Here is a 23,684-nt window from a genome sequence, read left to right as displayed (position 1 = left end):
TACGTGATAAATAACAATTTCAAAGGAATTCCAAATACAAAACGCTAAACAAATAACACCTAACAACAGTGTGAACAGATAAAAAGTATAGCTGGAATTCCCGCGCGCGGGTGAATAAAAAAAAGAAATAAAAATGACATCTGTTCGTATGGAAATTAAATGATGTAATCGCCAAAAAAGCCAAAAAGGCAAACGATTTGAATACTGAATTTATATTGACACTGTTTTTTTTCGCAATCAGCGAGATCAGCGCTAACAATCGTTATCTGTGATGCACTGACCGTGACACGGCCGCCATGTCTGTTTGAAAAATAAATCCGAACTGGCAGGTTAGTGACATCGACAACCGGATCATTCAGCCATTATAATTAAGCTGTTGATTTGTCGCCAGCAGAAAAAATATTTATATTTTTTATATTTAAAATCGTTTAATGACGCATTTTCCAAGGATTTTATTTTTACTTTCAATCTTGAATTATTCAGTCCATTTTTTTTTGTTGTTAGTGTTAATTTTAATGGTTAATTTAAAACAAAATGATATTTTTCCAAGACACCGGAGTTATAAACACAGTATTGCGCTGATAACACAACAATAAATTTCACATAAACAATTTATTAAATAAGTTGAAGTTCACGTAAATAAAGATATAAAAACATGTTTTCTTTGCTTTACTTAATCAGTAATTGCTTTTGGAGAATGTGTCGTTACTAAGTGGACAACATTGTAATATAAGGTCAAAGAGATTAATAAGAAGTTTTTTGCTCCATTTCATTTTGTTTTTTTATGTAAAAAATAAAGATGTATAAATATAGTTATGAAAATATATATTTTATATTATAGTGTCACGTATCTGTTTACTTTGTAGCTGTCTCTATAAATACGATCGTGATACAATATCGGACGTATAAGGATTTTCTCACAATGGGTCTAAAGAATAGGTAACAATATTTTATGACACTCGCATACATGGTCAATCGGCACAGAAACCGGAATGTAATCGGTTCAACTTTTCTCGTATAAAAACAGACCTTGAATTTTGTATCACAATATAAAAGGTTATAAAAAAAGAATAAAGAGCGGCTTTTTTTTTCGTGGGCCGCACGAGTGACATTTACAAGTATTGATTTGATGTAACGTAGGTAAATCAGTTATTATTGGTTACGATATGCAGGAAATATGATTAATATTGCGAAGTGTGGTTAAGCAAAGTGCCCCCTTGCGATACTAAGTGCAGTCTGTTCCAAACCTGTCCTGTCATCCGAGAAACGTGAACGTAATGTTCTTAGACAACGCTCGTACAATCATTCTCCAGACAGACCCGAGTAAACAAAGAACACAATTTATCACTGGCAACTAAAATCAAAAGGTATCCGCCCGGTGACCGGCGTCGCTAGTCCTCAAAATGTTATGTCAACTTAATTTGCATAAATTGTTATACCTAAAATTCGTCGATCGATTTCGCCTCCGTCTGATGCAAACCCGACACCGTCCGTAATATTAATCAGCCTATTCGAATTTAGCCGATGCTCATATAATTTAAAAGAAAGTGAAAATGGATTCCTTCCCGCCGCGGCACGGTATCGGCCGAACGCGACGGATCCCGCGAGCGCCCGGCTAGTTCCGTTCCGTGTTACGCAGCGCACGTATGCCGAGGCCATGCTAATTACCGGCCTCACGAAATCGAAAGTACGCCACTCGTCTAGATGTGGGTTGCGACTAGCGTATAAAGAAACGTAACTTACGATCCGTCCACTTAAAACATTCCGGTTGCGCATTGTTCTATTTAACGTCGGGCGCGGTAATCATTTCGTTTTTTAAATGTCACCCGTCCTATTATTATTCGACTCCTCATATTAATTGGACCGAAACGTTTTCCGTCGTTCTATTTTTAAATTCAGGTAGGGCACGCTTCAACGTTCAGAAATATGAAACAGAAACTGACCTTTCTCATCTGTATTCCAGTCGGCGTCTGTCGAGTGAATGCTAATGCAATCTATGTTGAAATCGAAAGCATCTTTTAAAGTTGTGGAATAAGACAAATAAATACTTACGCTTAAATGCCGGCCTTAATTGCGGATATCCGATTTAAAGAAACAGTTACATAATGATTCGGATAGTCGTATTGTTGTTTAAAAACGTGTGATCACGATCGCGCTACATTCCCAAGGTCGCTTCGAACTTTTAACGGATAGCTGGCGCCATTTTGTTGGTTCCTAGGAATGCAGATTGTCGTTTCGAATCGATGATATTCGGGTGCGTCGAGCGTGAAGCGATCGAGCATTCGATATGCTATAAATATTCATTGTGTATTCATAGTCATCAGATATCGTGTTAGAACATTTAGCAAGTCTGTGTCGTATTTTACCGGCGATTTCATTTTCGACAAGTCATTAGCTGTCCATTAATTAATGTTGACTATATCGAAGTAATCTACCTATGTCGAAACGGCTGCAGGATGGTCATGTTTCGTGTTTTTATTACAGGACATAATTGCACGATCACTTAATCTATAATCTTGAAAAAGTTGGTATTGATTGCCTATCTGGGCATGGAGTAATTTAATGTAAATTTAAGCTACATTTATACGGATTCGTAATTACACTCAGTTTTATATCATCTTGATCTTTTTACTTAATAATTAAGCAAGATAAAATTCTCCGGATTTCCAACTTAAACCGACTAAAATATTAATATTAAAGGGAAACAACTTTTCGTAAATCATCTTTACATAATCCTGTAAATTTACCTATCTTGACGAGTTCAGGTTAGATTCGTCTGAATTATAATTAAGTGGAATAAAATCGTAAACAGCGGAGAGCCTTGAGGTAGGCAGAGCGACCGCAAGTCGTGACCATCGCAGTCGCTATTGTGGCGACCTCAATGTTGGCTTTGAATCCACGCGTGATGTTTTTCACCTTAAGCCAATTGTTGTCGACTCCTGTTCTACATTCATCGCCAAACAATTGTTATCTTTACCACTTTGATAAACGTTCATAAAAACAAACACATTATCAATGGAAAGTCCTGTTTTATTCCACTTTCCGCCGATCGTGATAAGTTCTTCGGACATTATGCGATAAATACGAGATAAAAACTAAACGGCATATCTTATGTAAATACGGACACATCGTTATACTGTCTTTACGATGTTTACAAAGATGTAAAAAATCTGCTGTATCTAATGATCACGTTTCTTTACAAGGGTTTACGTAACTTTTGCGAGTAGTAAAACTAGTTGTAGACCATTAGCACCGTTTGATAAATCTTGATATCTCCGTTTGATAGTGCTGCATCATCGCTACATCTACATGTCTGCCTTGTTACATGAGTTTCATACTGTTCTTGTTTAAAGTCTCTCGATAGTGACCATTTTCAATCGGGCTAGCTGTACGTAGTTTAGTACTTCCATTAGTAAATAAGTCAAGACAAAGTCATCTAAACCTCAGCAAAAGTCAAATCAAAAAATCAGTTGATAATTAAATCCGGTTAGAAAAAAACAAACCCATTTTCTATCATTTCAATGATTGCAACAAAGTTAAGAGCCATACGACACGATGAAAACACGTCGTTGCTTTTTCGCATCGCATTTATAAATTAATTAATTGTTTCATAGGTATTACACGATGTGGTAATTTATAAGAACTATCTGTCTATTTATAAGCGTCTGATGGCCAATTGCTACATATTGGTTTAGCTTGACCTGTGCTACTTCGACGGGTCTTGAAACCTCTGAATCCAGCAGTTATCGGCACTTCAAGTCATCAGTTTACCTGGTCAAAAGTATCTTGTAGTTATTTTCTGTTCTATTCTGGATTGAAGGGTATTTCTTGTTAAGGAGGTACAGCTACTTGCTGCTTTTTAATGTCCCCAAAGATGACATCTGTGGTAGAAGTTAGAAAGAACTATAATCCTACTAAATTCTACGTTTTTAAGTTGTATGTCACATTATGATATTTTAAATTGATTTCCTAAAATAAAGACATTTTCTTTTCGATATAGAAAAACACATCGAAAAGAAAAAAGTCTTTTTCTTTTACTTAATAAATGAAAATGAATTTTAATACGTACTTTGAGTGCATAGTCCGGTATTGTGTCGATACATTGACGTCCAAACGAATTGTTATTCAAATAGGGGCTGACGTCGGTGGGTTAAACAGATGTTTTGTGGTGACCGATTACACTACACTATAGAAATTTACATTTTATTTCAATATACGATCGTGAGCATAATAAGCCATTCTTTTGGTAGCACACAAAACTTTCCTATATTTACTTTTACACGTTCCAAAAATTTTATAGTCGTATTAAAATAAATATATTTTGATAATGACTAATTTACCCTCTCTTCTAAAGTAATTTTAAGGCTTTCTTCATTCATATTCATAACCCTATATTATTAATTCTATGAATAGTCCATAGCTCCGCGATGGTATTCCTGTTTTGGATATGATGATGATTATGGATATGATGAGGATTTATGGTATACTAGCTGACCCCGGCAAACGTTGTGTTGCCACATAATTAAAAAAATGTTATGGGTGAACAACCTTTATCACTTAGGGGTATGAAAAATAGATAGAAGCCGATTCTCAGACCTACTGAATATGCATATAAAAATGCATTAAATTTGGTGAAAATCGGTAAAGCCGTTTCGGAGGAGTACGGTACTAACATTGTGACAGGAGAATTTGATATATAAGATTATATAATACAAAACACCCAGACCCAGAACGACAATCTAGATTCATTAGATATCTTGCTAGAAATCGTCTCCATAACCCTGCCTGTAAGACCTGCATAATTGACTCCCAGGCAAATTAAAACATTGTCTGATTTTCGTTCAACATCATTTATTTATTTATAAGCAATTCTTTAAGTAATTAGAGATAACGAAAGTGAGTGATATTCTTAATTTACATAATTATCAGCAACGTTATCTTAGATAATCACAATTCGTCGACCGCGAAAATAATGCGCAATTTGTTATATTTATGCATCATTGTATAGTAGGTATAGCATATACTTTACTTTTGATTTCAAATGTTTAGGTATCTATGTGTAATCATAATGACATCTAATAACATTATGAAGGTTTTATTTATTTGTCTTTGCCCTCAGATAGGACAGGAGTCAAATCTAAAGTTCGCATAGCTTATGAGAAAAATGAGCGCCGACAAAGCGCCGGTTGTATGTTACGATTTTTAAGTAAACACTTCATAATTCGTACTCCAAGGGTACTACCGCCAAAACTATTTCTGTTAAACGCTGCTTGCTGGGTTATGGTTTCAAGAATGTGGTAAGGAATAGATGGTTACGCAAGTCGTTTCGACTAAGCCCTAAAGGGCTGCTCGTCTGTGGTTGAGGAATGAACAACTAGTGCATTGGAGGCCTACATCCTATCTAAGGTTGATAACATAAATCTGTGAACGGTAGTAGCTATAAATTTTAAAGCATATATACCGTTTTCAATAAGACTATTTGATAGTATTGCTATAAATTTAGTAGAATCCCACAATATCTAAGCGAAAACGATATTCAGAAAATATCGTTAGCAGTAAATCAGTTTGTCCTACCTCAATAGTAATTTGTGGGTTTCAGTACAGTTGGCGCCAAAATGTACATGTACACGTCAGCAAATAGTTACGTGGACAAACTGAAAAGTAGTGTTTAGACAATGGAAATAAGGAACATAGTTACGTATTGTCGTAGTGGACAATTCTGTAAGACTTTGTAACATTACACAAGGGATGCCAGTTATTCAATATTTTTAGTCTTAGATCTTTTTCTTTCAAATGTGTAATTGATCATCATCATCATCATCAACCCATTACTGTCCCACTGCTGGGCACGGGTCTCCTCTCAGAAGGATTAGGCCATAGTCCAAAGCGCTGGCCAGGTGCGTATTGGTAGACTTCACTTACCTTTGAAAACTTTTTTTTCATTCACCGTTTAAGCAAGTGATAATGAATTTCTAATACGCACATAACTTTGTCTAACTCTAACTTGTTTGGGCACTAAAAGTCAGAGGTGCGTGCCTGGGATTTGAACCTCGGACCCCTCGATTAAGAGGCCGTGTTTTTTAACCACTAGGCTATCACTGTTGCGCGTAAAATGTGTAATTACCTAGCCTAAATGTCCATGAATTGTATAGATAGTAAATGATCTGAAAAGATAAGAAACGGCGGCCACTGTCGGCAATTGAATGAGTAAAGGGGGTATACATGTGGTAGTATATTTTGGTGGTCATATGTTAAATCGTCGATCTTGGTGATCATCTTTGGATAGTTTTTAAACCTTTCTGGAGGTCTTATGAAAAGCTTGACCCTACCAAACTTACTCTTCATAACATACATAAAGACCAAGTAAAAAATGATAATACATTGACTAAAGGCTGAATAAAAAATACTTCTACTATGAATACTACTTTTAATTTTTATTTATTCGAACGAAACCAGACTACAGTTAGCCCTACATAACATTCAGCGGACAATGTATGGAATATTTGAAACCGGTCCATGAAGCCAATCTATTTGTGTGGGAAGTGACGATAGATGTTATTGTAAATTGAGTAATTTGAGTGGCAGAATACCGTAGCCTATTTCCTAACAGACGCCTAGAATTATTTAAGACGAAAGTAAACACTATTTTAGAGAACCACGGCCTATATAGTATCTTATAAAATGCCTTTCCTTTTCTGACTTATATTCGACACATTTTCTGCAATATTCTGGATTTAAGGGTCTTGTTAAGGAGAGACAGTTGCTCGAGGCTTTCTCGAGGAACCCAAGGATGGCATTGCATCTATGGTAGAAGTCAGGAAGGACTCAGATCCTTCTAAATCATAAGTTTTTCAGTTGTTTACAAAAGTCTATAGTCGGCAGTGGCTACTTACCATCAGTTGGTCTGCATGCCCAATTGCTGCTTAAATTTTATGTAAGGTAATAATATAAGGTTACGTTATAAGATTGCCTTCAAGGCACCAGGTTTATTAAAAATATCCATAAAATTGACTTAGTAACAGAAAGAAGCGAAATTAATTCAATATCTATTCACATAATAAAAAATGACTGCGTATTTGTCACGTGTACTTCCAAAATTTCTATAAACTTTATCTCACGTAATTTAAAGTTTCGTAAACATTCGATTATGTTTATTGGATTTACGGGTCGCTTGCATTGATAACAGGTGATAACGATAAGGAGAAATGTTTTGTCAACTGCACTTAGCCTTTATCAACGTGACCAAAAACAATGCTACCCTAATGAACTTGATAAGATGCTTCGAATATGTATGAAATCTGTAAATCCGGCTCGGAGGGCCAATTTCATAAATTTCCTTTATATCTTTATGTCGGCGTTTATGTTATGCCTTCCTTAGTCCTCAAGTTTCTCATCTATATTCAACCTTAGATAAGACTCCAATCCTATCTGAGATTGATTAAGGATGTTTATTACGGTGGCCACTAACAATTAGATTGACTGCGTACTCATTTTCCAATTTTAAAAATTTATATACTTATTTAATATATACATATATACGTTTATTATATTTACAAATAAAAGTTAAAGAACTCACACGAACAGGTTTTAATTTATGAAATTTACATATTAATTAAATGCAAATGTTTTTGTTCGTTACAGAAAACAGCAAAACAAGTAATGTTTTTTATTTAACAAGTAGATAACTTTATTTAAACAGGTGTTATACTAATTGCTTGATAAGTAAATAATATTGGAATCGTAAATAGTAAATAATAGTTACATTGCGTAGTCAAACGTTATTATTCCCCGACTATAGAGGGTAATGTTTTGCGAGCGTATTTATTTAATACATACCCATGTCTCATACTTCGTCACACCCTACAGCCCAAAAGGTTTGACAGATTTAATATATTACTACCTGACCAGGTAAACGTTGTGTTACCATATAAATAAAAAAATGTTAAGGGTGAACAATCCTTATCACTTAGGGGTAAAAAAAAGATAGTAGCCGATTCTCAGACTACTGAATATGCATATAAAATTTGGTGAAAATCGGTAAAGCCGTTTCGGAGGAGTACGGTAACTAACATTGTGACACGAGAATTTTATATATAAGATGAGGTGTCGTAGGATTCGTCTAAATTGTAGAAGTGACCATATAGCTATATTTTAAGCATATATTTTATAATTTAATAATTATAATAATTGCTTTTTATAATAATTGCTAGTTATAAACATATTCTTAGTGACGTAATTATATCACAACATAATAGTTTCAAATTAAGTTTTTTCACCTTCGTAGCAGAGTTATTTTTAATTATATATTTATAAACTCCCTTCAACCTAAATCACAAATCATTATTTTTTATAATGTAGGAGTAGCAGACGGGCATGCAGTCCACCTAATACTAAGTGGCTACTGCCGCCCATATACATCTGTAATCACCCCCAGATAGGATTACATATACCTACCTGAGGTCGGCTATAGATGCGCCGCTACCCCTGAGGTCTAAGCTGGAACCCCTTAGAAAAGTATGTCCCCTTACCATCCTCAAACCAGAACACAGTAGCGCTTAACAGAATAGGTGTGGCGGTGGTGCCGCCGGAGTCGAACCACAAAGGGGTTCTACCACCTTCTTTTTAAAATGAAAATATTTATTTTCATTTTAAATTGTCCGTTTTTGTTATGTTATGAAAATATTTATTTTCATTTTAAATTGTCCGTCTTTGTTATGTTATGAAAATATTTATTTTCATTTTAAATTGTCCGCTTTTGTTAAGTATTTTTTTATTAATCATATTCATAATACGAGTAGGTAGGTAACTATTTGTCTGGTAACATTTTTCTTACCTATATAATATTTATCTCCAGTAACTAATCAAAATAACTCTAACTAACCATAATAACATGTTTCGCATATTATGTACATAGAAAACGGATCTGGCTTGCAAGCAACAAATAGTTTTTTCTTTTCTCTCAACAACCGTGACCGTCACAAATTAACATCCTTATTGACTCATTGATGTATTGCGGAAATCCTTCTCCATATAACTGACCAGAACTTGTTTGCTTCTGCAAGATTTTTTTTTGCACCTAATAGCAGCAGTGTTAGGCGCTGCTGTGTTCCGGTTTGAAGGGTGTGGTAAGGGAGACAGACTTTTCTGAGGCGTTCCAGCTTAGTTCTCAGGGGTAGCGGCGCATCTGTGACCGACCTCAGGTAGGAATATCTAATCCTATCTGGGGTTGATTACAAATGTCCATGGGCGGCAGTAGCCACTTACCATCAGGTGGACTGCATTCTCGTCTGCTACTCTTATATTATAAAAAAAAGTTTTTTTTGTTATTTTGAAGTAGCAAGCGGACATGCCACATGATAATTCTGCCGCCTATGGAAATCTGTTATGGATAACAGATGGGATTAAAGTCCTGTCTGAGATCAACTACAGAAGCTAAAGCTGCCTTTGTTTACTAAGTTGGGAAGTCTCTTATAAGTTTCTCTGCCTTACCACGCCCATCAGAACAGGAAACAAGAAAATACTATTATAAGATAGAAATAGGTGTGGCGTTGTTGTTTACAGTGTCGGATCTCGAAGGTAGTACACCTTTAAAACTGACCATCAGGTTTGATTGTTTCTTGAGCTTTTATATTTAGATCATACTAACTTACGTCTTCGACTTGCCGGTTCGACGTGCCGACTTGACTTCGATGTACCAATTTTTAAAATTATACGCTTATACGCTTTCAGACTCATAACCTAGACTAAAATTACCTCAGTATTTATGTGATGCTCGAATGAACGGACAAACAGCTTTCATTTGATATAAAGGGCTATTAAACTGCGTAGTACTTGATCTACTTCACGATGTCATGTAACCCTTATTACTAAGTAATAAAGGTTGAAAGTATCTCAAAAGCAACGTAAACTGTTGACTAACTCTCGAGGAGTCAATCAAAAGAATAAATAAAATAAATCGATTCGTCTGGCGCAATTCCATTCTGAGTGTTTGTTTGAAAAACATTACCTACTTTAGCTCTTTTAATCTGAGATAAGACTGAGATAGCTCGGTGGTTTGAAGTTCTAATTCTGGTCCAGGGTTTGGATCCTTTGGAACATGTTAAACTATCAGTGGTTAGACCTTCCGACAAGGTCCAACTGGACAAAGATGGATCTTAGGTGTGGTTTCAATATATCTGATTTTTTTAAACGTTTTGCTCCCCAGGCCATATAAGAGTAGTGTAGAGTATGCTCCAGACCTTTCCCAGCAGTGAAAAGCACTGATCCCAGCAGTGGGACCATAATAAGAGCACCATTAAGTATATCTATATAATTTAAAATATAGTAATGGATAACTATAAGTTCACTACATATTATTCTAATTAGTTTTACATTTTTTACTGTTTATGAATGTTCACTTTGTAAACAACTTGAATAATAGGGTTGCCTCTTTCTAATTCTTATTTACTGATGCAATAAATGTGTAACCTTGGTACATTGAGTAGAAAATAATGATGAAATAAGTTGTTGGTTTAATATTGAAAATACATTAACATGCGCGTCGTTTTAAAAAAATATTTATCTTTTCGTTGAATACGAATAGTTAATAATAATATCACGAATATTTAATATAATAATTATTATAACAAATTCATTAATTTCTATATGCGAATTTAGGATATATCTATAGTTTTTGATAAATTTACGTAGCTAAGAATATTAAGGATCTGGTTCTTACCATCTTTTCTTAAGGCTTATTAAGTATTTAATCCAAAATTGAACTGCTTAATTATTAGTATAATTTTTTTTTAACTTTTGTTACATTTACATCGTTTTTATCTAAAATACCCTGTCAAATTGCCTAATAATATTCTGAAGAATTTATAAATTAAGTCTTTTGACAACCCTATAAAACGTGAGGCATGCGACCTTCAGAACAGCTGATTTCTACGGCCCGAACATAAAAACAGCCTGATCTCCACTAAGGTCGTCTAATTTAACCTACTTCCAGATATAAAACTCTTTCGAAATACCTTTATTTATAAACAAATTCTTTTACAATGAATTGAATTATACAATCGGGTAAAAAATATTTTGTAATAAGTGTTCGTTGTAATTGTAATTTATTTATCAAATTCAATAAAGAATATTTTTATTGAAGCAACTTGTGTGTTTGGACACTGAAGGCACCACCGCGACACTTATTTCTGCCTTATATCAATAATGTTGAGCGCTGTTGTGTGATGATTTGAAGGTTTTTGTAAAAGAAAAAAAAATACAACGCGTTCCAACTTTGTCCTTAGTACTTGTAGTAGCTACTCATATGTGGTCCAACTCAAGTATAACCTATCCGAGTTTGATTATAGATGTCCACCGGTAAAACTGGCCAATTACTATTATATGGAATGCATACTTTTGCTTCAATTTCATAAAAGACTCTATTAAGGAATACTTCTACCACTGAAAATGTAAGAATAAAGGCAACAGTATAAATGTTTTACCTATTATATTGCAATAAGCAAAAAATGTATACGACAGTTCTGTGTACATTTTATCCTATAGAATACATTTCCAAGCCATAACTTTGTTCATACTACATCACTTTATACTAACTCCATGAATATTAATAAAAACTTCAACATCAGCCTATTACCATATTAATTAACTTTAAATGATATAAATATTCAACGCTACCATATTTTGCACATATCAATATTTAGCTTAAATTTCCTCATACATAACAAGTTTGTGGATACTACAATTAGTTGTTAACGGAAATACCATTTAAATAATATATTTAATTAGTAAAATCTCAATTTGTATGTGGCTGAGCCAAATTTTCGTTATTTATTTTTAGAGAAGGAAATAATATAGATGTCCGGCGTGGATAGGTCAATGTACCTGAAACGTAGTGAGTACCGGGTTCGATCCCCGGCAAGACATATGTAAATGATTTGGAAATCTATTCTTGGATTTGGGTGTTTGTATATTCGTCTTTGTGTGTGTCCATGGTACCCACGACACACGTAAACCTAATATCAGGCATAATGTTAGATGTTGACAGCGTAAGAGATAAGATGTACATTACATATATGGGGATAACCTGATAGTACCTAGGTATTATGTACTTATTTACTAGATTTTGCAAGTCATTGCATAGTTAGTAAATATAGTATTAAAGAGAAATACAAACTTTTAAGTTCCTAATAAGTACCTACTCTAAGAAACTCTTTTCAGACATATTTTCTATTTAAAAATTGTTAAAATACCTAATAATATTTTATTACTTCTTAGGTAACCTTTAGTTTATCCGTTTTTAATTATTCCGTTTTTTAGTAAATGTAAAGCTATCATTTTACTATATTGCTTTTTAGAACACTCAAAAGCCAATAAAAGATTAAATCTTAAACATTGCAATAAATATACACACTATATGTGCGTGAGAGACACACACTCACAATATTTATTTCATAACTATATCTACTACTTACTACAAACTTTACTTTATTTTTTACCTTACAATACCTATTAATTTCTCTATTAAAATGTTTTTGATAACACCCTCTTTCTAAATTTTGTCGTCACTACATCAAAATTTCTAGTATGCAGAAATTGACAAATGTTAGTAGTAGTTAGTAAGCTAAACATTAGATAGATTATGAATACCGAGCAGAAAACAAACAACCTGGCAACGTAATTATGAGAAAAATAAATGTATTTGCAAACCAAATAGACACAGGTGGTTAATAGTAACAGCCATAAGGTACAAAGATACAAAGTACCTACATTATAATAGGTTTATGATATGAAGCGTTTAAACTATGCATAGACATAACACGCATTTAAATCGATGGAACTGTTCTTGTAAATAAAGTTTATAGTTCGCAAGTGTTTGTTGCATGGCCATACTATTAGTGTGTAAAGTTTAATTTGCTTGTCTTACCGCACGTCGTGGGATGGCACAACTAGTACTTCTGAAGTTTTCTCGACATATAAAAAATAATCAAACTCCGTGCTGAGACAAATGGACTACGGCCGTGCCTAGATAATTATGGTCGCCTATCCTGGCAGGAGATTTTCCTTTGCCAAAGTGGTGGTGCTGTTGACTGGTGACTCCGACATCAGTATACGCAACCTTCTGATAGAACTTTTTTCATTCCTTTCTATCTTCTTTTCAACCATCTGATAGAACAGACGTGCAAGAACTTTTAAGGGAACTAAACATTGATTACATTGAACTTTTAAGGGAACTAAACATTGATAATAAAATACATTTTTAATATCTCTAATACTCTATGTGTCACTGCTGGCCATGGGGATTTACTGAAGGCATACTAAGAGTACATTAAGAAAGCTGATATAACTGCGTCAGAAAATGCTCCCGCTTTAAAACTATTACCAAAGCACAAACAGTATATATAGGTATCTCCCAACTTCAAACTGTGACCCAATGAATCCGCTAACACTGTGGCCGTACAATCACCACACGCGATACCGATCATGAACTTGCATTTCGTGTGGAACGAAACAACAAAGCAACGAACGGAACGCAACAAGCGACGTTAGTTGATTTATTACCTAACACGGCCAAAACCGAGCGTGAGTATAGGTGACAGCTTTTGGAAAACTCACGGAAGTAACTTTAAAACGGGTAGTTTGTTTCATGACAGCTACAATCTGGAACTGTAAGGTATTATGGCAAACATACTAAACTAAGCCTTTTAACAGGCATCTCTAAGGCAAGCATGTGATATCATACAGCATTTGAATTATCAATGTACTTAATCATCTTTTCACTGGAAAGATGAAGCAGTCAGGGACCTTAGGGAGCTAGGACAACACAACTGGCAATAAATTGCAAGGGATCGGGAAAAATGGCGACTTCTCGTATCGGAGGCCAAGACTCACTTCGGGTCGACGAGCCACCGGAGTAAGTAATGTACTTAATCAAAGTTTTCTGGATGTAACTTTAAAATGACAATTTACGTACTTCACAGTTTTATCACAATTAACGATCCAGTTTGCATTACAATTCGAATGGGCAGTTTCCCGAAAATCTTTAAGTGAATATCTATATGATGTATATTATCTAGCGGTACAAAAGACTTTATAGGCAGTTATACAAGGAAAATCTGGATTTCAAGAAATACTACTATGCGAGCGGGCACTAAACGCACCGTACGCGTTTAATAATTGGACACATTTCAGTGGTCCGGACGCACTAGCCTATTAGTATCTTCTATGAAACGTTTCAGCGTATTCTTCCCCTATTATTTTTAATACAAACTGGCGAGCGTAAACACGCGTCAGTTTTAACTGACACCCTCAAATTTATTTCTCCTCACGTTTTCCTTAACCTTTAAAGGATGTAATAAATTTCTAACGGGAACATAATTTCGAAAAATCGTATTATAAAAGAAGTATTTCGAAAGTGTTCTAATAGTAATAATATTCATGACCTGGTTAATTCTATCGCATTTCCCAGTTTGTCGACCTCTTGGCGACGAAAGTGAGAGTGGAGTGGGACCGAGACTGCTCCATTGAACTACATCAGTGACGTCACACTGAATGGACAAGAATGAATGGAAACGTAACTCTTTTTACACATCTCATTCTTTTTAATGTTTGTATGTCGATTTGTCTGTACCAAGTACGATATAGGTATCGCAATTATAATACAGAGTGAGCATTATTATAATTTTTAAATGTTTATTCAATTCTATTTAATTATAAGCGATATTTAAAACATTGACTGTTATAAAATAATAATGAGCATTTCTTACTCAGTATAATCCAGTAGGTATCTTATTTTTTTGTTGGTAAATAGTTATAACTTTAATGTTCTGTTCAATTATTTATCGTGAATAATTATGTTATTTCGCAAATAACTACGAGTACTTCGCGAAAGATAATTACGCCATTCTCCCTGGAAAATTACCTACTAATTATAATATTTAATTTAAAAAATCAATTATATGTAGGTATATTATTTATGGTAATATGACTATTAATATAAACTATGAATCTTACTACAAGCATTTCAAAACGAGTTGTTTTCTAATTTTCACGAATAACTCGAAATTTTACCAAAAATATTTGCGAAGTAAAATGTAGCCTATGTTTTTCTTGTAGGGTCCTATATCGTTAAGTGAAAAACCGTGGAGATAATTTTATAGTTGAGACATTAACTTGTACAGCCGGAAAAATTAAATTATCTATTTTTTGGTACTTATCGCAATTATAATATTAGAACGAGCGTATAATGGCAGTAATTTATATAATTTTATTGTAATATCAATTTATTTTGTAAAATAACGTAATAAATATAAAGTTGGGCAACAAACTATTCATAGCAAATATTGTTCATTCCGTTTACAATTCGTCACGGCAAAATCACAGCGTTTTCTTCAATAGCGATTTTAACGCCGGCTTCGTAATAAAGTATAAATAAAATATAGTAGGACTTTCTCTATATTGGAACTTGATTACGTAAACCAAGGTACTGTTGCGCACTCGACCTCAACGGACGACCGATTGACTTTAAATCGACGGGGAAAACCGGGGCCTAGACGCTTGTTAGGGATGGTGATCTGAGATCGATTAAAAGAATCAATCTTTTGGGTTTAAAAAAAATCGTTTATTTTAATCAATCTCCAGTAATGGATCGATTCATAAGTCTATCTTTTCGAAGTTGTTTTAATGTGCTACAGACATTTTTTGCTGACGGATAAGTATATCAGTGCTTGTTTGGTCCTGATGACCTATTTTTAAGCTCTCTTCGCCCCTTTTAGCTGAAAAGATTGAAGATCAATTTTTGGAGAATCGATTCTTTAGGCCTCGATTTTTTGTGAATCGATTTAACGATCTTTTTCGGAAAGAATCGCCATCCCTAACTTATAATTTAAACCGCTCGCGGCAAGGTCGGATTGGTAATGACATTGACACTTTGGCAAATCGTATCAAGTTTTTAATACGACTTTTGGATACTTGCGAACAAGTATAAGTAGCAATAGACCGGACGTGTTGGTAATAAGTTGTTTTAAAATATATGTCAAACGTCAATCAATTTTATCTCTGCTCGCTAACAATCTGGCGAATAAGTCGCTGAACAATGCCGAGCATGTAAACAATGGAACGTACGGAAAATTCTTTGATTCGCGCTGTAACCGCTAACCTCAAACAATGCTCGAGTATCGTGGATACACCCGATTAACTCGCGTTCTCATGTCTATTCGCCTGTATTCGCGCTGCATTGGAATTTGCATCGGGTTAATGCTGAATTAGAAGTCAAATAACATAATGGCATGTCGCCTTTTTAATTTACTAACAATCAGTTTTATCAGTTTGTACTCTAACATGGACATCTAAATCGGGTGAACATCTAAAAAGTTCCAAATAAAATTTCAATCGTAGGTACCTGAAGGCAAAGTAAACGTGTAAAGTTAGTACTAAGTGTAAAAGTAAGTTGGATTACTTAAACTAGAATATTTTTTCGTAAAAATATAGGTATTGATATATCGTGTTAAATACAATTCATCAAAGTAGGTATCACAAGTTTTTGCATACGCATTATCGCTTCGTTTATTTATTCAATGTTATCATCATACATCGTGTTAATAATAAATCGATCTATTTCATTGCAATTATTAGAAATATTATTATTGAACAATTCTTCACGCCCTCGCTTATAAATAACTCATAACCAGCAGGGACGTACTTGAATAGCCAATTTGAATAAATTCAAAGTCAGACGCAACGCAGGATAACGTCCACAGAAATTCATATATTTCTCATTCAATCGCTACGACAAAAGAAATACTTTATTGTGAATCAATTTAAAGGCAATTTACTTTTTATTGGCTTCGTCGGAAACGCTAACAAAAATAATCACGGCTCTTTATATGTATCGAAAGAACTTGACGGAGGAATGACACGTACAATCTTATGAACTCGTTTGCGTCAGATTTGAAGGACATTTACTCGAAGACATTTAATTTTAGGTTCGATTAAAAAGCTATTAAATAATTTTGTCGCATTACCTGGCGGTACACCGCGGTTCTAATTTATTATGCTTCATTTTATTTGTGGATTTGTCGTCTATAAAATATTCAGCGTTACAAAATTTTAAATGATGTAATGTTTTGTTTTTCATTTTTTGTTTCTAAATATTTAGGTAATATTTTATAACTTAATACTTCACCTTTAAAATGCTTTACATTGAAAAATAAAATGTTAGTTTTTATGTAATAATATCAATCCCTGTATCTCATCTTGAATGGGGATAAAATTAGTATAGTTCGACTGGGGACATCACCACCACTCGTATTTTTCTGGAAGACAGACTTACATAATATGTGGCGACCATCTTAACTCTCAGGAATTGCTTCAGGTAGAACACCTTTTTTAAAGGTGGTAGAACCCTTTGTAGTTCGACTCCAGCGGCACCACCGCCACACCTGTTTCTACGTATTAACAGCAGCAATGGCGCTGCTGTGTTCCGTTTTGAAGGGTGTGGTAAGGGAGACATACTTTTCCGAGGCGTTCCTACTTAGTCTTCAGGGGTAGCGGTGCATCTGAGCCGACTTCAAGTAGGAATATCTAATCCTATCTGGGGTTGATTACAGATGTCCATGTCGTCTGCTACTCCTATATTATAAAAAGAATAGTTAGTTACAGATGTTTGTAGGTAGTAAAGACCACTTACGATCAGGTGATTTACTTGCTCCTATGCTACTTCAAACTTACAAAAAATCTAGCTATACAAAAGGCCAACCGTGTATTTCTTAGAATTCGTTTGTGCAAACATCAGCTCCGAATTTGCTTGTTTTCCAGCTAGTGTTCTTACAATTGTAAACAGCCTTGATCTGTTCGCATTACTCTTTATTCAATTTATCAAATTGTTAAGACGCATTGCATCATAGCTTAAAATATTTCTGACGAATTACATATACACGCACGATACGCAGTTGTTTTGTTTTGATTTATTATGGCGTATAAACACTTCCTGTATAATGTCACAAAGGAGTTTCCAATTAGTCATCAAACGTGCGTGCCCTTACAGAAATTAATTAACTTTTTGTCAATTAACTTACGACGACGACTAGTTCGCCTACAAAAGATACGGATATTTTAATACAAGACAATAAATATACAATTTTACAGTTTATTCATTATAAACTTTTTTAGTAATGGATTAGAACTCAACCATACTGTTGTTTATGATTGTATATATTTATTTGTATTTTTCATTGTTACAGAGCGAGTCGAGCTACACCTCTTCGGAAGAGGGCTGTGGCGGCGGAGAGCGCCACGCCGTGCTTAGCTACGAGCAAGTGCGGCGATTGAACGACGTGATGGATGAAGTGGTTGCTATACACGGGCGCGGCAACTTCCCTACTCTTCACGTGAGGCTGCGCGAACTGGTAGCGGGTGTTCGCGCCCGCCTCGAAGCCTCCCAGACTACTGGAGGCGCGGGCATCACGGTCCGTGACGTGCGCCTCAACGGCGGCGCCGCCAGCCACGTCCTGGCTGACCGCCCGCAACCATACTCCGATATTGACCTTATCTTCACTGCGGAGTTGCCGACTGCGCGCCACTGTGATCGCGTCAAAGCCGCAGTCCTCGGCCATCTCTCCACTCTCCTCCCCGCCGCGACCCCGCGTCGCCGCGCGACGCCGGCCGGCCTCAAGGAAGCTTACGTCTCCAAAATGGTGCGCGTCAACTCTGACGGCGACCGCTGGTCGCTCATTTCACTGGGAAACTCCCGCGGTCACAAGTCCGTGGAACTGAAATTCGTCGACACTATGCGCCGTCAGTTCGAGTTCTCCGTCGACTCATTCCAAATCGCTCTGGATTCGCTGCTCGCGTTCCACGAGTGCGCTCAGTTGCCGATCGGAGAAAACTTCTACCCGACCGTCGTCGGCGAATCTGTATATGGAGACTTCAGCGAGGCGCTCCATCATCTAGCTGAAAAGCTGATTGCAACACGACAACCGGAAGAAATCCGCGGCGGTGGCTTGTTAAAGTACTGCGCGCTACTAGCTAAGGGTTACCGACCGGCGCGACCGGACAAGATCAAAACCCTCGAGCGCTACATGTGCTCAAGATTCTTCATAGACTTTCCGGAGCTCGGGCAGCAACGCGCGAAGCTCGAGGCATACCTCCGGAACCACTTCGTGGGCCGGGAGGAGGAAACGCTAAAACACAGGTGATTAACAAATGCTTTGTATACAAACTAGAGTTTACAGTAGTCTATTATCTATAGGAGCTGAGTAAGGGTCAGAATGCAAATTCATTTACATTTACATAATATTGTATCAACGGTACCTTGCTTCATAACAACGTTCATTCGTGTGTGATTTTGTCCTTCATTTTAATGCGTCTTGTCATACTGGTTTTTCCCGTAACTACACGCATCGACATTTGAAGTAGAACTGATACTTTACATCTGATAATTTACTGATCTTTACATTTACTAATAACCTATACTTAAATTAGTTTTTTATAATATAGGAGTAGCAGACGAGCATGCAGTCCACCTGATGGTAATTGGCTACTGCCGCCCATGGACATATGTAATCAACCCCAGATAGGATTAGATATTCCTACCTGAGGTCGCCCACAGATGCGCCGCCACCTCTGAGGACGAAGCTGGAACGCCTCGGAAAAGTATGTCTCCCTTACCACATCCTTCAAACCAGAACACAGCAACACGCTCAACACTGCTGTTATGAGGTAGAAATAGGTGTGGCGGTGGTGTTGCTGGAGCCGAACCGCAAAGGGTTCTACCACCTTCAATTCTAGAAATAGCAGTAACCGAGAGATAAATATAAACACTCACTAAACGTAACGTAATGGCATCGGTGCAGGTACCTGACGCTGTTGCACGGCGTGGTGCGGGAGTCGACGGTGTGCCTGATGGGGCACGAGCGGCGGCAGACGCTGGCGCTGATCGAGGCGCTGGCGTGCCGCGAGCTGTGCGCGCGCGCGCCGCTGCTGCTGCCGGCCATGCCCGCCATGCCCGCGCTGCCCGTGCTGCCGCCCGCCGGCTACTACGTGTGCGTGTGCGCGGCGTGCGCCTGCGCCGCCTGCGCCTGCGCCGCCTGCTGCGACTGCTGCCGGCCCGCGCTCTGCCCCGCGTGACCCGCCTGCCCCCCTGCGCACTCGATCTTACCTTCCTTATCGATCGACCATGAATTTAGTGCCAAATGTATATAATATTGATAAAAAAGATATATGTATATGTATGATTCGACGCTGTCCCGTATGCGAGTGTGATTGTATATAGTGTAGGACTTCGCGCTTCCTATCTCTCGGATCTACTCTTTCGCGACCCGAGCGAGCTGTCGAGCCGTAAGGTGTCGGCGATCGCCGTTCGCGCATGGGAAAGACGGTTTACACTACGTCAATTCGATGTTGCTCATACGACAATGATCAATTCTCGTCAATTCGCGATGCGGCGACTGGTCGATTGTTCCGCGGCCGCCGGGTGCCGAGCGGGCCCGAGCGCGCCCGAGTGCGCCCGAACGGGCCCGATCGCGGTCGAGCGCACCCGAGTGCGCCCGAGCGGGCCCGAGCGCCCCCGAGTGCGACGCGACGCGGAGCCGACGCACCGCACTGAAGGCTGAGCGAGCCCCTATTAACTCACACGCTGCAATTCTTCAATTTGCCAATTATTTTATTCAAAACACTAATTATCTAGGTGTATAAGAACGATGGAAGCATATAACCGGCTAAGGATAATCAATGCGTGGAGGTAATTTCTAGTCGTACTCCTTTCGTGTTGATAAGTTAATATGTTAGCAGTACGAAAATTATTTTTCACGTGACGATGGACGCGACGTTAGGAAGTAAGCCCGAGTCGATGGTCTGCCTATAAAAAGACTAGTTAGTTATTTTTAAGCTTTGTATGTAAAATTTGTCTCCATAATTTAGTGGCATGTCTCTCTCCGTTGATTCCACGGAACGAATACCGCAGTGAGATGATTTGAGAAATACCGGGACAAGATAATTAGATTGAAATCAATAATTCGTACGTTCTCACTTTAGACGCGTGAAAAGACAAAATGCCGGAAAATATTATAGAAACAAATCCGGCCCTGTCGAATGGCCTTCAAAACGCGAATAATTCCGTTTTATCATATAACTATTAAACGAATATTTGTGATCGTGAACAACTAGCCGACGCGGGGACCGGTGCCGAGCGCAGAGGTCGGAGAAAGGTCCCATATCTTAATGTGGGATATAAAAAGCTATTTTACTATTGTATTTATTAACCTGAAAGATTGTATGTATACATTTATCGTTCGTGATAGCTCTAGTATTGTATACGGCTTGGCGTGCGAAGTAACAAATTAAGATAAATATAATCAAGAAAAAATATAAAAACACAAAAAAAATATATACTAAGGTGTGTACAATATTAAAGTTGACTCTTTTATTAATAAACACCATATAATGAATATTTTAAGAACGTTTACAAGTAGTGAAGTCATAGTAACAGTGTACTTAGGGAACGTTTTGTTTAATTTTTAAAAGTCTCAATAAAACAGTAGTAGGTATGAAAAAAAATGTGATTTACTTGTTGTAGAGTTAACGTAATGTTGTCGGTAAATACTATTACATAACATTATTATGTAGTTAAATTCAATAGAGAGATATATTAATATTGTTGTATTTTAACGATATAGTTATACGAATGAAGGTTCATTTAAATCTACAGACATAGAACGTGTCAGACACGTGTCCTTACATACATTATATTGACGTATATAGGTATGTATATCAATAGTAACAGCGGCGTAGGCACGGGCCGTGCCTGTCAGAATGTTGTATAGAAAATATATTTTTGTCTGTCATGGCCCGTGTAGGACACGCTCAATGTCTGTAGGTATATGGGGCCTGATGGTGTAAACAGTGTCCGGCCAATACTGAAAGTTTAATGTAATTGCCAATGCGTATTAAAGGTTATACTAGTGTTTTCTTGTAAGCTGTGTTTATCCGAAGTGTCAAGTACAATCCTCTTCTTAATTTAAACTTCGGTACAATGAACGATTTTATGAACGAATTTTCAACTTGCTCACTATCGAACCAAAATTTTAGATCTCATTTTTATTAGCCTCTTGAAATTTTATTGGGAATTTTAATTTGGCAATATGTTACCCATTTTGTTCTAGATGCGCTTAAGACATGTTTTGTGGTGTCGCTGCTTTCTACCCATAAAATAAACTAAAAATTGCATATGTCTAGATTTACTCGGCTACAAAACATGCCCAAAAATGACTTGCTTTTAAACGAATGTGTGCGTAAACGCAGCCGTGTACATACACGATATTATCTGTATGTGACATTGATAAACCACAGATAAGTTATTGCAGGAAGTGCCAAATTAGATTAAAATTTTTACAACACTTTTTGATTGCGAGCTCGATTGCGAATCTAGACATATGCTATATCTTTGGTAATATAAACGAATGTTACTGTTCTTGACTGAGAAATAAACTGAAGCTTTTAAACTTGACTTTATTAAAACTTTATACATAGCAAAGTAAACTTCCCAATTCTCCGTTTTTCTATCTCAATTGTTATAGCAGTAAGGATTAAGACATTATCAGATAAAACTAAGTATACATAATAAATTGGTATGCTTTCTGTATGGGCGGAATGCAGCACAAATACATTAAAATAATCTAAATTATACATACCATAGTTAACCATAGTTGTTGTTTGTCTGTACTTAGAAATAAATGAAGTACATAATGTAGCTAACGGACTTAAACTATATTCCATTTTAAATAAGAATGAATGTAAAATTATTATCACTAGAATTAGTCGCTATATCGAGACAGTCGCTTTATAGTACGAGAGCCGACTGAGTGGTTTCTACTTTTATCTGATTTTTAATAAAAGCATGTTTTATAGCGAAGTTATTATCAAAATAGAAATACTGTCACATTAGCTTAACCTTCAACATATGGGGAAACTATTTTCAATAAAACATGTTTAAATTATAATAAATTTATTCGGTGTTACAAATTAATCATAACTTCAATAATAATACCGACGCAACCATCAATAAAATGTATTTTCATTAAAAAACAGGTAAATTTAGATATCATGCAGCCGGTTCTTAGGCTATAAGTTGTAACTTGTGGTCTTTTCGAAGAATGTTTTGATGTCTACTTCCTTAAATCTTACGAGGACTTACTGTACCAAGTTTTAAACAACAAGATGTATATTTCCACTCTTTAAATTCCTATACTTATCTAGTTAATTATCTATTAAGTATTGAATAAATGATTAAAAGATTTTAAAACGTAGATTCTAGCGAATGATTCTTGACATGTGACATATTGAACGAAACTAGGAGATTAGTGTTGTCTCTTTTACTCCTACAAAAAAAATGGCGTTACTATCTCTTTCTAAATTCAAAATGGTCGCACCAAAATCCTATCTAGTATCTACGAATTAAATCTTAGAACGAATAGAGCTTTTGCCATATCTATATTTGTAAGATCTCCAAGTATTGTTTGTTGTGTGGGTTTGTTGGTACAGTAAGTCCTATTGTTCTATATTGAAATATATTGGCATATAAATAATCTGTTAAGAACACAGATAAAGTGCCCAAATAGACTTGATATTTCTGGTAATGCATCAGACAAAAATAACTGACAGCCATGCCAACGAATCAAGTTGCATTCATTTAG

At 36.3% G+C, this 23,684-nt stretch overlaps 1 protein-coding gene across 3 annotated transcripts in view; it reads left to right on the top strand.

The window, feature by feature from the left end:
* Positions 1 to 22,954, top strand: part of LOC140749970 (terminal nucleotidyltransferase 5C) — a 289,265-nt gene extending 266,311 nt beyond the window's left edge. For all 3 annotated transcript variants that reach the window (XM_073083240.1, XM_073083241.1, XM_073083242.1), the window contains 2 exons: positions 18,237 to 19,186; positions 19,848 to 22,954. In XM_073083240.1, coding sequence (XP_072939341.1) covers positions 18,237 to 19,186; positions 19,848 to 20,121 — 1,224 coding nt within the window. In that variant the 3' untranslated portion in view covers positions 20,122 to 22,954. The remainder of the gene's footprint in view (positions 1 to 18,236; positions 19,187 to 19,847) is intronic.
* The last annotated feature ends 730 nt before the right edge of the window (positions 22,955 to 23,684 follow it).

Source organism: Epargyreus clarus, unplaced genomic scaffold (assembly GCF_041222505.1).
Source record: "Epargyreus clarus isolate Ecla_fem2 unplaced genomic scaffold, WU_Ecla_fem_2.2 ptg000019l, whole genome shotgun sequence".
NCBI classification, from domain to species: domain Eukaryota; kingdom Metazoa; phylum Arthropoda; class Insecta; order Lepidoptera; family Hesperiidae; genus Epargyreus; species Epargyreus clarus.
This window is presented reverse-complemented; position numbering and strand designations above follow the sequence as displayed.